Here is a 16,578-nt window from a genome sequence, read left to right as displayed (position 1 = left end):
TTTAGAAATTACCTAGGGTTACCCATAGCCCTCTATTTTTCCTCAGAGATGTTGACATCCAGAAAGTTGAAACTGTTCACCCGTTCCACTTCTAATCCCTCAAAGAGTACTGCTGTGTGTTTCCTTGAGTTCCCTTTCCTGAAGTCCACAGAAAATTTCTTGGTCTTACTGATGCTGAGTGCAATGTTGTGGCTTTGGCTCCACAGTCCTAATACAGACGAATAGGATTGATGTAGATGGGCTGAAGGGCCTGTCCCTGTGCTGTGCAACTCTGTCTCAAAGCTTGTTTACAAAACTATAGTGATGTCAAAGAACAGCCGTGAAATTGAATAGTGGAGCACACTGGAAGGGCAGAATAGTCTCCAGCTGGTTCTGTTCTTTCATGCTCCATGGTCTGCTGTTCATATAAGAGCACATTAGACCCTGCCTGTAAGAGGAACTCCCCACCGTGAATCCGACCAGATCGAAAGCCATTAGAACATAGAACATAGAACATAGAATAGTACAGCACAGTACAGGCCCTTCGGCCCACAATGTTGCGCTGACCCTCAAACTCTGCCTCCCATATAAGCCCCCACCTTGGATTCCTCCATATACCTGTCTAGTAGTCTCTTAAGCTTCTCTAGTGTATCTGCCTCCACCACTGACTCAGGCAGTGCATTCCACGCACCAACCACTCTCTGAGTAAAATACCTTCCTCTAATATCCCCTTTAAACTTCCCACCCCTTACCTTAAAGCCATGTCCTCTTGTATTGAGCAGTGATGCCCTGGGGAAGAGGTGCTGGCTATCCACTCTATCTATTCCTCTTATTATCTTGTACACCTCTATCATGTCTCCTCTCATTCTCCTTCTCTCCAAAGAGTAAAGCCCTAGCTCCCTTAATCTCTGATCATAATGCATAATTTCTAAACCAGACAGCATCCTGGTAAGTTCTTGCTCAATTCTTCCCCTTCACTCTACCTTCTCTCATCGTTCCCTTGCACCCCTCATTTTCACCACCTCACTCCATTCATTCCTTGGCTTTACCTCCCTCTCTCTACCCCTCCTCAAACTATTTCTCCCTCACTCTTCCCTCACTCTCTTCCCTCTTCACTTGGCCTTCCTTCTCCTTACTCTCCTTTTCTCCTTTCCTTTACACCGGTCTCCCTCCCTCATGACTCTGTGTTTCCCTCACACACACTCTCCCTCTCTCCCTCCTACACTCCTGCTCATCCAATACTACTTTGTCTCATTCTCCTTCTACATCTTCCTCAATCCGTTTCCTTCCTTCTCTATTCTCTCTGTCTCCCCCTCCCCCTCCTCCCTCTCTCTCTCCCCCCCACTCACTCATTAGATTCTAGAATCACAACAAATGACATTACACAAAAAGGCCATTCAGCCCATTCTCCTTACAATGGGCTATCCTCTTTAATCCCCCTGTGAAAGTTGCAAAATTCACTCATCCTGAGATGCACAGTATGCAATTATTAAATCTAGCTCTGCGCTCTCGGTGTAGGCACATCTCGAGGCAATGGCAAAAGTCAAGAGCATTACAAAATAATTAATCTTAAGGATGGGGAAATCCATAAATTTAGTTGCCACTTAACATGGGAAGCACATACACTTTGTGGCCACTTTATTAGGTACATCTGTACACCTGCTTGTTAATGAAAATATTTAATCAGCCAGTCATGTGGGAATAACTCATAAAAGCATGCAGATATGCTCAAGAGGTTAAGTTGTTATTCAGCCTAAATATTAGAACGGGGAAGAAATATGATCTAAGTGACTTTGACTGTGGAATGATTGTTGGTGCCAGATGGGGTGCCCTGAGTATCTCAGAAACTGTGGATTTCCTGGGAATTTCAAGCACAACAGTTTCCGGGGCTTTCAGAGAAGAGAGTGGACAAAATCATTTTTCTCCCAGGTTGGAACGTCAAGTACTCGAGAACATGCGCTTAAGGTAAGAGGAGGAAAGTATATCAGAGGTGTGCAGGGGCAAGTTTTTACACAGAGACTGACAGACGGCTGGAAAGCTGGGGCAGTGGCCGAAGCAGATACTACAGAAGAGTTTTAGAGGTCTTCTATTGGCACACGAATATGCAGGAAATGGAGGTTTATGGATCCTATACAAGCTGCAGAAATCTATTTTAATTTGTTTTTCTCTCGGGCATTGGATGCTGAGGGGAGGCCTGATAGAAGTTTATAAAATCATGAGCGGCATAAATAGACAAAGCTGTCAGAAACTCCTAGGGTAGAAATGTCAAATACTTCAGAATATGTTGTTAAATTGAGAAGTTCACTTGCCCCTTCATTGAAATGTTTCCACAGCCAATAGAAATATTTTAAAACACTCAGCTTCTCATGATTTTTAAATTTATTGCTTATTTATCATAATTATTTCTTCCTTTTTGTATTTGCACAGTTTCTTGTCTTCTATACTCTAGCTGAATTCCCCATTTAGTGCGACCCTTCATTGATTCTGCTGTGGTTATTCTGTAGACTTACTGAGTTATTCACACAAGAAAATGAATCCCATGGTTGTATACGTATAGTGACGTGTATGGATAATAAGTTTACTTTGAAGTTTAAACGACATGTGCAGGGCAAGTTTTCTTTCACACAGTAAGTGATGGGCTGCCAGGGGTAGTGGTGGGAGCTGACACAACGATGCAGTTTAAGAGGCTTTTAGATAGACACATGAATATGGAAGGGCTGGAGGGATATTGATCATGTATAGACAGAAGAGATTTAGTTTACTGCTTCAAATTCAGATTTATTTATCACATGTATATCGAAACATTCAGTGGTATGTGTCATTTGTGTTAACAACCAACACAACCGAAGGATGTGTTGGGGGCAGCCTGCAACTGTTGCCACACTTTCCAGTGCCAACATAGCATGCCCACAAATACGAGGTGCTCACATGATGTGCGTATGGCCTGTCCATGGTCTATGTCCTGCAACAATTAAGCAGATGCTGGAGTTCTGAGATAACGCAGAAAATACAAGAAACACAGCAAATCAGGCAGCAGCCATGACGAGAGAAACAGAGTGAATCATAGACCACCACAGCACAGAAACAGGCTTTTTGGCCCAATTAGTCTGTGCCAAACTATTAATCTGCCTAGTCTCATTGATCTGCACTTAGAGCATACCCCTGAATACCCTTCCCATTCATGTACCTATCCAACTTTCTCTTAAATGTTGAAATCAAATCCACATCCACCACTTCCACTGGCAGTTCGTTCCTCACTCTCACCACCCTGTGAGTGAAGATGTTTCCTCTCATGTTCCTTTAAATATTTTACCTTACACCCTTAAACTATGACCTCTAGTCTCACCCACCCTCAGTGGAAAAAGCCTGTTTGCGTTTACCCTATCTACACCCCTCATTATTTTGTATACCTCTATCTCCCCTCATTCTCCTGTGCTCCAGGGAGTAAAGTCCTAACTTATTCAACTTTTCTCTAACTCAGGTCCTCAAGTAGGTCCTGGCAGCATTCTTATAAATTTCCTCTGCGCTCTTTGCAGCAGGACTTAGACAAATTGGAAGAATGGGCAAAAAGGTGGCAGATGGATTACAGTGTTGGGAAGTGTATGACAATGCACTTCAGTAAAAGGAACAATAGTGCGATCTACTATCTCAATGGGGAGAAAATTCACACATTGGGGTGCAGAGGGACTTAGCAGTTCTCGTGCAAGGCTCCAGAAGATTAATTTACAGGTTGAGTCTGTGGTACAGAAGGCAAATGCAATGTTGGCATTTATTTCAAGGGAAATAGAATATAAAAACAAGGAGATAGTACTGAAGTTTTATAAGACACTAGGTGGGCTGCACTTGCACTATTGTCACAGTTTTGGACCCCATATCTCAGAAAGGATGTGTTGTCATTGGAGAGAGTCCAGAGGAGGTTCACAAGGATGATTCTGGGAATTAAGGGTTAAACATATGAGGAGCCTTTGGCACCTTTAGCCCTCTACTCACTGGAATTTAGAAGAATGTGTAGGGATCTCATTGAAATCAACTGAATGTTGAAGGGACTAGATACAGTGGATGTGGGGAGAATGTTTCCTCTGGTGGGGGTATCCGGAACTAAAGGGAACAACCTCAAGATTGAGGGGCAAGCTTTAAGACTGGAAGTAAGGAGGAAATTTTTTAGGCGGAGAGTGGTGAATCCGTGGAATGCTGTGCCACAGACTGCAGCCAAGTCTGTGGGTATATTTAAGGCAGAGGGTGACAATTTCCTGATCAGTATGGGCATCAAGAGATATGGTGAGAGGGCAGGTGTGTGGAGTTGAATGGGATCAGGCATGAAAAAAGACAGAGCAGACTTGATAGGCTGAATGGCCTAATTCTGCTGCTATGTCTTATGGACTTATGTTCTTATGGTCTAATCTTATTGTTGAACGTTACATTAAGTTAATGCTTAAATTAACAGATTCCTAACCTCCAGAACCTGGGCCTTAGCACTCAGATCTGAACCTGGGTCTTCAACTTCCTCACGGACAGGACCCAGGCTGTAAAAATAGGGGACAAGGTCTCCTCTACAATCACTCTGAGCACCGGTGCTCCACAAGACTGTGTACTCAGCCCCCTGCTGTACTCACTGTGCACCCATGATTGTGTAGCCAAGTTTCCATCAAACTTAATATATAAGTTTGCTGATGACACCACAATTGTAGGCCGTATCTTGGGTAATAATAAGTTTGAGTACAGAGAGGAAATTAAGAACCTGGTGGCATGGTGCGAAGACAATAACCTATCCCTCAACATCAGCAAGATGAAGGAATTGGTTGTTGACTTCAGAAGGAGCAGCGGACCGCACAACCCCATTTACATCGGTGGTGCGCAAGTGGAACAGGTCAAAAGCTTTAAGTTCCTCAGGGTCAATATCACAAATGACCTGACTTGGTTCAAACAAGCAGAGTCCACTGCCAAGAAGGCCCACCTGTGCCTTTACTTCCTGAGAAAGCTAAAGAAATTTGGCCTATCCCCTAAAACCCTCACTAATTTTTATAGATGCACCATAGAAAGCATTCTTCTAGGGTGCATCACAACCTGGTATGGAAGTTGTCCTGTCCAAGACCAGAAGAAGCTGCAAAAGATCATGAACACAGCCCAGCACATCACACAAACCAATCTACCGTCCTTGGACTCACTTTACACTGCACGCTGTCGGAGCAATGCTGCCAGAATAATTAAGGACATGACACACCCAGCCAACACACCTTTCGTCCCTCTTGCCTCTGGAAGAAGGCTCAGGAGCTTGAAGACTCATACGGCCAGATTTGGGAACAGCTTCTTTCCAACTGTGATAAGACTGCTGAACAGATCCTGACCCGGACCTGGGCTGTACCCTCCAAATATCCGGACCTGCCTCTCGGTTTTTTTGCACTACCTTACTTTCCCTTTTCTATTTTCTATTTATGAATTATAATTTAAATTTTTAATATTTACTATTGATTTGTACTCCAGGGAGTGCGAAGTGCAGAATCAAGTATTGCTGTGATGATTGTACGCTCTAGTATCAATTGTTTGGCAACAATAAAGTATAAAGTAAGGGTCTGTGGTGGTTGGAATTTTGGGGGAAAGGAGCTATCCAAAGGCAGAAGCAGCAAATCAGCATAGCACAGAAAAGAGTATATTATCTCTTAGAAAGGACATTTAATATGTTGGTGGAAGATCAGTCCTGTTGACTCACTAATGCCTATCAGCGAAAATAGACCCTGCCTTTTCCTGTCTTCTCCATTCTGCAACAAAATCACCCAGCAAGCAAAGAAATTGTCCAGGCTGCTAGGAATGGTCACATACACTCTGAGTAAATCTGTGAAAACGAAATACCTGTTCTCTTCCACTAACATCTGAAAGTGGTTGTCTTCATATGGTGGCGTTATGCTTATTGGAATAGTGCAGACATCAAAAACAACTGTGTGGGTTGGGGTTTGAAAATATTGGTAGATACTAAGGATGTCATCGGCCAATCTGCCAGTTCTGTTACTGGCTCATACCTAGGATAAAGATGTGCGGGGGTTTTAATGTCATTTGTCAATTATTGGGCAGCAGGGTGGAGCTACGTCTCTACCAAAGGAGGTGTAATGTGCTCCTTCCCTCTGCTAGTCTGTGAGTCACCCTTGGGCAAAGTACAACACCTGCTTAGCTTCTCCCCACCCTGATCTGGGTCACATGAAGCCATGGCAGCAAGTGGTGGATGGTCATATGAGAAGCTGGTTCTTACTACAAGTCCTGGTTGTGTGGCTACTGACACCAGGCAGACAATCTCCGAAGAGTATTGACGGGCGTTACCTGTCTTGTAAAGGCACTGCCCAGAAGAAGGCAATGGCAAGCCACTTCTGTAGAAACATTTGCCAAGAACAATCATGATTATGGAAAGACCATGATTGCCTATGTCATACAACATGGCACATAACAACTGAACGATTCAACTATTCCTTTTACATTCAGTCGTAGGGGAGGAGTAGAAGCTGGCAGGTGACAGGTGAGGCCAGTTGAAGGGGAAGGTGGGTAGAGTAGAGAGAATGAAATAAGAAGCTGGGTGGTGATGGGTGTAAGAGGTAAAGGGCTGAAGAAAAATGAATAGGATAAGGGTGGAGAATAGACCATTTAAGAGAAGGAAAGAGAACTATCGAGAGGTAATAGGCAGGTGAGGAAAAGAGAAGGGGTGAAAGGGGAATCGGAACAGTGAACGGAAAAAGAGAACAGGAGGGAGGGGAGAGAAATCACCAGAAGTTAGAGAAATCAGTCTGTATATTTTCTGTATATTTGTCCTCGATGAGTATGAGGGGCTGCTCCTCTAACGTAACATGCAAAATGCAGGAGATCAGGCAGCACCTGTTGGGATGAATAAAGAGTTGACGTTTTGGGCTAAGACCCTTCATCAGAAGTTTGCCCCCATCATGGCAGTAGAGGATATTACCCCCTTCACCCGTCTCCACATTATCCTGGATTTTGCTTCCTTTGCAGACCTGATAAAGGGTCTCGGCCTGAAATGTCAACTGTGTATACCCCTCCATGCACCTGCCTGGCTTGATGAGTTCCTCCAGCGTTTTTTGTATGTTTTACTAAGCTGAAATGTTCATTGTTTAATCACGTATACAAAGCAAAGTAAAGGGATCTAAAAGAGTATGTTGAGAGCGAGAGATAAAAGAGTTAAATAATCTCCAATAAAGGATAAGAACTCCCAGTTGTAAAATTACATTTTTAGAGCCAGTTTTTTTTTGGCAGCTTACAGCATTGAACCATTTAGTTCACCATATCCATGCCAACCAGTGAGAAGCCATCTTCCAGCTCTTGGCCCATAGTCCTCTAAACTCAGGTGATCCGAGTGCTTGTCTGTACACTTCTGAAACATTGTTAGCCACTCTGCTTCCACCGCCCTCTCAGGCACATTGTCATGCCTTCAGAATTTCATCTTCTTGCCATTCTTCAATACACAACTGTAAAGGAGAACAAAATGATTGTTATTCCAGATCAGATGCAGCATGAAAAAACACAATAAGCTTAAAGATCAGAAGAAATATAAATATAATAGCAATTCTATAAAACACAATGTTCATATAACTGTTACCTACGTAGACTGGTTGTATGTGCATAAAGTGATGCTAGGTAATGTTTTGTTCGAATATCTGTTGCTTGCTTTTATTGTTTGCATGATTTGTGTTTTCTTCCCCTCTTTTCTGCGCATTGGGTGTTGGTCTTTTTTAATTGGGTTCTTTCAGGTTTCTTGCTTTGTGGCTGCCTGTAAGCAAACAAATCACAAGGTTGTATTATTTTTTTAAAATACTTTGATAATTATTGTATGTAGTGGTGTTGGAGGGGCGGAATGGGGTGGTTTAATGGGTGGAGGTGTTTATCAGCCTGATGGCTTGGGGAAGTAATTGTTTGGTGGTCCTGGAGTGGGACAAATGGTCCATAAGTATGAGTGGGTGGTATCCTTCACCATATTGGTCTGTTTCTAGCACCTTTCTGTATATTTGTCCTTGATGGCAGGTAGGCTGGTGCCAATGATGGATGAATGCAACTGCTGTAAAGATTTCTGCTGTAGATCAGCCTCCCTTCTTCCTAGTCAGCTTCTCGGGTCTGAGGATGCTCTGATTCCACTCTAGTTCCATAAGTTCTGGGGTGTGTGACGGTACTGAGTCTACTGTTCATAAATTCAGGACCTAGGAGAAGACTTTAAGTCCTATCCGATACAAGCGCCTGTGAGTATCCTCACTTTAGGGAGATTATACTGTGTCAACCACACTCTAAGGACTAGTTTGATTCACTGTTTAGTCTCCACGGTGAGGTCTAGCTGTCAATAATCACTATTATCAATCCCCACCCCCAAATCAAGAGGGAGATACTTTCAGTTAACAAAGTAGTCTTAAACACAGTTTATTTTAGTGTTACAGCTTAAATTTAGGCAAATTATTCTTGACATAGACTTACAACTCTCAGAGGAGTTTAAACTCATAAAAGATTGGTTGATGGAAGATTTTAATGGGCTGGGGGGTCTGGACATATACATGTCTATTTTGTGCGGTTGTGTTTTTAATGATATTCTATATGGACTTGTTGTCTTGTATGTGCCTGGACTGGGGGGTGTGGTGAGGGGGCAGCGTTGGGCCCAGGTGCTCCACTGGGAGCGGTGTGGCGTGGCGTCCAGGCTGGATTGCTGCTGCCCCCGGAGTACACAGCAGGTGACAGGCTCTATTGTGATCAACTGTAGATTGGCGGTGCAAGTTTTTGACTCTTTTATTGCGTGATGGTAACACCATTTCTGCTTGCTGTCTTTTGTGTGCTTTGTGCTGTGTGTGATGGTTGGTACTGCATTTTGGACTTTGGCCCTGGAGTCTTGTTTGGCTGTATTCATAAGTATTCATGTATGGTTGAATGATAATTAAACTTGAATTAATTTGAATTTCCAAAGTACAAAACATTTCTAAGCTACAAAAGATTTCCAAACACAGGCACAATTCTTACAAACTGAAAAGACATAATAATGAGTTGCAGATGAAAAGATTGTAAAAATGAAATCTAGGTCATCTTCCTGTCACCCCATCATTCCACCTTGACACTCCTACAAATCCTGACTGCTTTCTAACATTTACTGTACACTATTTTGCTACTGTGACAAGAATACACATAGATTAAGATGTTAGCTGTCCTGTGGGATCAGCAGTTGGTCTGCCACCTGTCTTCAGGAGAGAGAGAGATAAGGAAAACAATGGAGCAGCATTTGGAGATGTGTAATGAAGGGACGGGAGAGAGAGTAACAGAAGGAGGGAGCTGTCAAGAGCGGCTCCCCCTTTGAACCCTGAACTGTTTGAAGTGATGGACAGGCGATACCCCAGCAGGGGGATAAAAAGGGACAGGTTCGCTAAGGCAGGATACACGACACCCGAGGTAACGAGACCCTGGAAGCGGTGCGCCTCTCACAAGTCGGTGGGAAGCTTTTGGACAGCTGATCGCGGGATCAAGCCTTAGACGCTCAGGGTGGAAAGGCACGATGGGCGGGAACCTGGTGTGTGTCCACCCTTGCCTGGGTGCCAGGTTCAACGCAGGGAAACGATCATATCTGGAAACGGAGGGGTCACGGTCGGTGACCTCAGATGACATCACAAGGGACTCGCCCGAAAGCTGACTGCAAAGGTCTGTGTGTGGAAGCCTTTTTGAATATTCATTTGTTTTTGCTCTCTCTCTCCTTCCCCCCACTGTCCATCGCCACGGCAACGATTACTGCGAACTGAACTGAACTAAATTGAACTGAACTTTGCGTCACTTTGAAACTGGTCATTTACCCCTAGACAACGATAGAGCTTGATTGATCCTGTTATCTTAATTCTGTGCACATGTGTGTTTATCATTGCTGAACTGTTGCATTTATTATCCTTTTGATTAGAGTACTGTGTTGCTTGTTTCTTTAATAAAACTTTCTTAGTTCTAGTAATCCAGACTCCAACTGAGTGATCCATTTCTGCTGGTTTGGCAACCCAGTTACGGGGTACGTAACACTACTAATTGACATCGTTTGCATGACGTTTTTCAGTTACATAGATCAAGCCAGATGAATGTAATGTTTAATTAGTCCAGTGTGAAAGCCGATATTTCTCTTGATTCAATCATGAGCCTAACTGTTCTCTTGTTTATGACAAGAGACTGATCAAGGAATACTGGTTTGAAGTTTAACTTAGTCAAAGGCAGTTCTGGTCATGCAACTGTGCTAAAGCTAAGGTTGGCAAGAAGTCCCTTGGTCCCTGGAAAGTGAATATCCATTGATATGGCAACTGCAGGCATTTTTATTGGTGGGGAAGAAGGTGGCTGATGGAGTGGGCGATGGGCAGGGTAGTACATTCCTGTCCTTTGCACCATTTGAGTCTGTGTGTCATGGACTCAAGTTCTCAAACCATTCTTGATACTCCATCTTTACTTTGGGTCAGGAGCTCCCATCCTGGAACCTATTCCCCTGTTTACTGGCTAACAAGTGCGTAAGTACCGTCAGTAATTAATAGAATGTCCCATTGTAGGGAGGATGTGGAGTAGAGGATGCTGAGCGGTTTACCAGGATGCTGCCTGGCTTAGAAGGTATGTAGTCAAAGGAGAAGTGCTGGTGGAGGCAAATAGAACAGAAGCATTCAGGAAGTTCTTGATCAGGCACATGAATATGCAACAAATGCAAGGATATTGACATTGTCCAGGCAGAAGGGATTAGTTTCATCAGGCATTTGACACAGGTTGGAGGAACAACACCTTATATTCCGTCTGGGTGGCCTCCAACCTGATGGCATGAACATTGACTTCTCAAACTTCCGCTAATACCCCATCTCCCCCTCGTACCCCATCCATTATTTATTTATATACACACATTCTTTCTCTCACTCTCCTTTTTCTCCCTCTGTCCTTCTCACTATACCTCTTGCCCATCCTCTGGGTTTTTCCCCCCCTCCCCCTTTTCTTTCTCCCTGGGCCTCCTGTCCCATGATCCTCTCATATCCCTTTTGCCAACCACCTGTCCAGCTCTTGGCTCCATCACTCCCTCTCCTGTCTTCTCCTATCATTTTGGATCTCCCCCTCCCCCTCCCAGTTTCAAATCTCTTACTAGCTCTTCTTTCAGTTAGTCCTGACGAAGGGCCTCGGCCTGAAATATCGACTGTACCTCTTCCCAGAGATGCTGCCTGGTCTGCTGCGTTCACCAGCAACTTTGATGTGTGTTGCTTGAATTTCCAGCGTCTGCAGAATTCCTCGTGTTTACATATTATTTATGATGGGACCAGTAGCAGTAATGCAGTTGTATATTTAACTATGTGTTACTGTGTACCTGCACTTTATGTCGACTTGTACATCTACAGAATATTTCTTATTATGTGTTAATATTATTTTATGTGCTGTATGTGACACATGCACTGTGTTTTGCACCTTGGTCCCTGAGCAATGTTGTTTTGTTTAGCTGTATACATATGCATGGTTAAATGACCACAAACTTGAAATTGAAATTGAGGCTAAGCTTTTATTCCGTAGAGTGTAAGAGACTGGGAGATAACCTTACAGACGTGTATAAAATCATGCGGGCATAGATAGGGTGAATGTACACTGTCCTTTTTCCTGGGAAAGGAAACCAGAAGCTGGAGGGTATAATTATGAGGTGAGAGAGGAAAGATTTTAAAGCGACTTGAGGGGCAACTTCTTCATGCAAAGGGTAATACATACAGTACATCGAGAATGAGATGCCAGAGGAAGTGATTATGACCAGTAGACATAGTGCAGAATTAGGTCAATCCACTCATAGAGTCTGCTGCATCATGGTTAATTTATTATTCCTCTCAACCCCCCTTCTCACCATAACCATTGATGCCCTTACTAATTGAGAACTTACCATCCTCTGCTTTAAAAACAGTTACTGCAGGTGCAATGGCAACTTTTCAGTGACACCTGAACAGGTATATGAATAGGAAAATTTCAGAGGGCTATGAGCCAAGTACAGGCATCTGGGACTATCTTGGATGGGCATGGCCCAGTCGGGCAGAATGCCATGTTTCCATGTCAGAGGTAAGTTTTTACACAGAGTGGTGGGTACCTGGAACACACTGCCAGGGGTGGTGGTCGAGGCAGATACACTTGGGGCATTTTAGAAGCTCTTAGATAGATGACAGAAAAATGGAAGACGATGCAGGAGGGAAGGTTTAGGTTAATCTTAGAGTAGAACAAAAGCAGGGAACAACATCAAGGACCAAAGGGCTTGTGTTGTGGTGTAGCATTCCATCTTCTGTATTCTGTCAAGAATACTACATGAATTTCCGTTTTACAAACACAGAGTATAACTGTGACCATAATCTGTGGACTGTACAAGAAAAGCAGCAAGGCAGAGTGTATTTTGCTGAGCAGTACTGTGTGTGTTCCATCACCATAAAAGTTTAAAATAGTTAGAGTTTACAAGTGCTTTCATCATTTTGGAAAACTCCTTTGGGTCAAACACAAAGTTAAGTGTTCCAGCCTTGCAGTATTTTGCAGTTCAAATGTAAAGATCTGTAAGATTTAGGTCTGAGTATGACTTAGGTACCATTGTGCAACTGGGTGTTGGTCTTCCTAACAAATATACAGATAGTCACGATGCACAACTGCACCTCCCTCCTCAACACGGGTGCCCCAATGCTGTACACATTACTCATACATGGCTGCACGGCCAAATGCCCAAGCGATCGCATCGTCAAATTTGCTGATGACATGACAGTCATCACCAACAAAGGTGAGATGGCCTACAGAGAGGAGGTGGAGGAGTCTGACATCTTATGCCAGGCAAATAACCTCTTCCTTAATGTCAGCAAGTCAAACGAGATTGTTATCGACTGCAAGAGAACTCGCACAACTCACACCCCTCTTTACGTCGGCAACACAGCAGTGAAAACTGTGAGCATTTTTAGACTCCTGGGAGTGCACATCTCACACAACCTCTCTTCGTCCCAGGACACATCCTACACAATCAGGAAAGCTCACCAATGTCTCTACCTTCTGAGGAGGCTTGAAGAGAGCTAGACTTTGCACAACCATACTCACATCATTCTACAGAGGTGCAGTAGAGAGCATCTTACAAGCTGCATCACTCTTTGGTACGGAAACAGCACTGCAGCGGACAGGAAGAATCTACAACGGGAAGTCAAAACTGCCCAGTGCTTTACTGGCACCAGCCTACCTGACATCAAGGACATGTACATAGAAACGTGCCAGAAAAGGACCGGTAACTTCATGAAGGATCCCACACACTCTGCTCATGGACTGTTTGTCCCCAAGAGGAAATCTGCAGATGCTGGAAATTCAAGCAACACACACAAAATGCTGGTTGAACTCAGCAGGCCAGGCAGCATCTACAGGCGGAGGTACAGTCAACATTTCGGGCCGAGACCCTTTGTCAGGACTAACTGAAAGAAGAGATAGTAAGAGATTTGAAAGTGGGAGAGGGAGGCGGAGATCCAAAATGATAGGAGAAGACAGGAGGGGGAGGGATGGAGCTAAGAGCTGGAAAGTTGATTGGCAAAAGGGATACAAGGCCGAAGAAGGGAGAGGATCATGGGACAGGAGGCCTAGGGAGAAATAGAGAGGGAGGGCAGCACCAGAGGAAGATATAGTGAGAGGGACAGAGGGAGAAAAAAGAGAGAGAAAGCAGTCTGCCAGAGAAAGCAGGATCTCCCAGTGGCCACACATTTTAATTCCACGTCCCATTCTGATATGTCCATCCATGGCCTCCTCTACTGTCAGGATGAAGCCACACTCAGGATGGAGGAATAACACCTTATATTCCGTCTGGGTAGCCTCCAACCTGATGGCATGAACATTGACTTCTCTAAGTTTCGTTAATGCCCCTCCCCTTCTTACCCCATCCCTTATTTGTATATTTATTTATTTATTTATCTCAGCACGTGCGCCCCCCCCCTTCTTTCACTCTCTTTTTTCTCCCTCTGTCCCTCTCATTATATCTTCCTCTGGTGCTCCCCTCCCCCTTTCTTTCTCCCTAGGCCTCCCATCCCATGATCCTCTCCCTTATCCAGCCTTGTATCCCTTTTGCAAATCAACTTTCCAGCTCTTAGCTTCATCCCTCCCCCTCCTGTCTTCTCCTATTATTTCGGATCTCTCCCTCCCCCTCCCCCTCCCACTTTCAAATCTCTTACCATCTCTTCTTTCAGTTAGTCCTGACAAAGAGTCTCGGCCCGAAACGTCGACTGTACCTCTTCCTATAGATGCTGCCTGGCCTGCTGCGTTCCACCAGCATTTTGTGTGTGTTGACTGTTTGTCCCACTCCCTTCAGGAGGAAGGCTACATACATCCATATCAGGACCACTAAACTCAGAAACAGTTGCTTTCCCCGAGCAGTAAGACTAATCAATACCTCCACCACGACTTTATTACTTCTGATCAGTCAACCTATGTACAGCCTACCTTCACTTTATGACATACAATCAATCTGTGTATATAAGCAATCTTATGTATTAATATTTACTCTGTTTTAAAATCATTATTGTGTCCTGTCTACCTTTTGTTGTGTTTTTCGGTTGTTCTGCATCAGATCTGGAGTAACAATTATTTCATTCTCCTTACACTTGTGTACAGGAAATGACTTTAAACAATCTAGGATCAGTATCTTGACAATCTAGGTGTGGAGGACTCTTAAGGCTGCAAAGAGCCTTACCGGGATGCTGCCTGGATTAGAGGGTACGCATTCCAAGGAGCAGTGGTAGTGAAGGCAAATACCATAGAGGCATTCAAGAAGCTTTTAGACAGACACATAAATGTGCAGCAATTGGAAGGTTATGGATACTCTCCTGGGAGAAGGGACTGGTTTGTTAGGCATTTGACTGCATTTATTCATGATTATCTTATTTATAGTAAAGAGTTTCAGCCTTACTGTAAGTGCAGTTGAAATGTGAAGATTCTGAAAGATTTAGGTCAGAGTATGATTTTTTTTTTCCCATTTACAATCTGGGCTCCTCTTACTTTCGCAGTATTATCTACGAAGTGACAGGATTATGGATGTTTGGTCATCAGTTCTGCAAAGTCTGGATCTCCTTCGATGTCATGTTCTGCACAGCCTCTATTGTAACCCTGTGTTTCATTAGCCTGGACCGGTACTGCTCAGTAGTTACGCCTTACAACTACCCGAAGAGGATGTCTCGCAAAAGGTCAGTCAAGTCATTGTACCTGGTTCTTACCCTACCAATGAGCAAAGCCATCCTTGCTAATTCAAATCTTCAATAACAATTGCCCTTAGTAACAGACACTCTTGCTTGGAGACCATTTTAGTTGTAATGTATGTCCAACCCGTTTTACTGAACAGGACACTTCACAATATGAACTGTCATTGTTCAGAAACCAAAGTTATCAGGGCATTGGACGTTTCTCTGCATGGATGCAGTAAACTGCTAGACTAGACAAATGGAGCCACTTGATGACTAAAGATCTTGAAGATGAGCTTTATTTGTCAAGTGTACACGTCCATCGAAACATGTAGTAAGATGCGTCATTTCAATCAAAAGAAATTTGTGTCAATTGTTCTGGGGGCAGTCTGTAAATGTCACCCACTTCAGGTTCCTACATATCAATCCCACAACTTACTAACCTAACCTTTACATCCTTGGAATGATGGAGGAAACTGGAGCACCCGGAGGAAATATGTGGTCACGGGGAGAACGTACAAACTCCTTACAGGCTGTGACAGGAACCAGCCTGAGCGCTACACCTGCCCATACGAGAGACCAATTCATCGAGAACCTCCTCTCCATCCACCACAAGCAGAGCTTCCCGGTGGCTAAACATTTTTATTCCAATTCCCATGTCGGTCCATGGTCTCCTCTTGTGCCCAGATGAGGCCACCCTCAGGGTGGAAGAACAGTATCTTATATTCCATCTGGGTAACCTCCAACCTGATGGCATGAATATTGGTTTCTCCATCCAGTAAAAAAAATCCTCCCTCCCCCCCTTCCTCTATTCCCCAATCTGACCTTGCACTCTTCTCACCTGCCTACCATTCCCCCCGGATCACTTCCTCCTTCCCTTTCTCCGATGGTTCACTCTCCTTTCCTATCAGATTCCTTCCTCTCCAGCCTTTACCTTTCCCACCCACCTGGCTTCACCTATCACCTTCCAGCTCACCTCCTTCCCCTCCCCCCCCACCTTTCTATTCTGGCATCTTCCCCCTTCCTTCTCAGCCGTGAAGAAGGGTCACCGCCCGAAACGTCGACTGTTTTTTTCATTTCCTTAGATGCTGCCTGGCCTGCTGAGTTCCTCCAGCATTTTGTGTGTGTTGCTCTGGATTTCCAGCACCTGCAGGGTTTCTCGAGTTTATGAGTGGCAGGAACTGAACGCTGATTGGCGAAAGCTGTCATTGTGAAGCAATGGCGCATTGAGGTGAATGGTGAGATGCTCTACTCGGTTAAAATTCTACAACAAGAAAGAGTGGGGTGGCAGATGCCCAGGGCTTTATGGTTGGGGAAAGAGGGGTATTGGGATCTGATAATAATAAGGGGCATTCTGATGAGTAGAATGTCACCTGGAGACAAGCATGGGATAGGATACATACCACTGGAGGCTGGAGACCTAGGGCATCTT

At 44.2% G+C, this 16,578-nt stretch overlaps 1 protein-coding gene across 1 annotated transcript in view; it reads left to right on the top strand.

Annotated features, from left to right (window-relative positions):
• Positions 1-16,578, top strand: part of LOC140197093 (histamine H2 receptor-like) — a 46,206-nt gene that overhangs the window by 26,814 nt on the left and 2,814 nt on the right. The window contains exon 3 of the mRNA XM_072257008.1: positions 14,976-15,152. Within this exon, the coding sequence (XP_072113109.1) occupies positions 14,976-15,152 (177 nt within the window). The remainder of the gene's footprint in view (positions 1-14,975; positions 15,153-16,578) is intronic.

This window comes from Mobula birostris, chromosome 4 (genome assembly GCF_030028105.1).
Source record: "Mobula birostris isolate sMobBir1 chromosome 4, sMobBir1.hap1, whole genome shotgun sequence".
Classification (NCBI taxonomy): domain Eukaryota; kingdom Metazoa; phylum Chordata; class Chondrichthyes; order Myliobatiformes; family Myliobatidae; genus Mobula; species Mobula birostris.
This window is presented reverse-complemented; position numbering and strand designations above follow the sequence as displayed.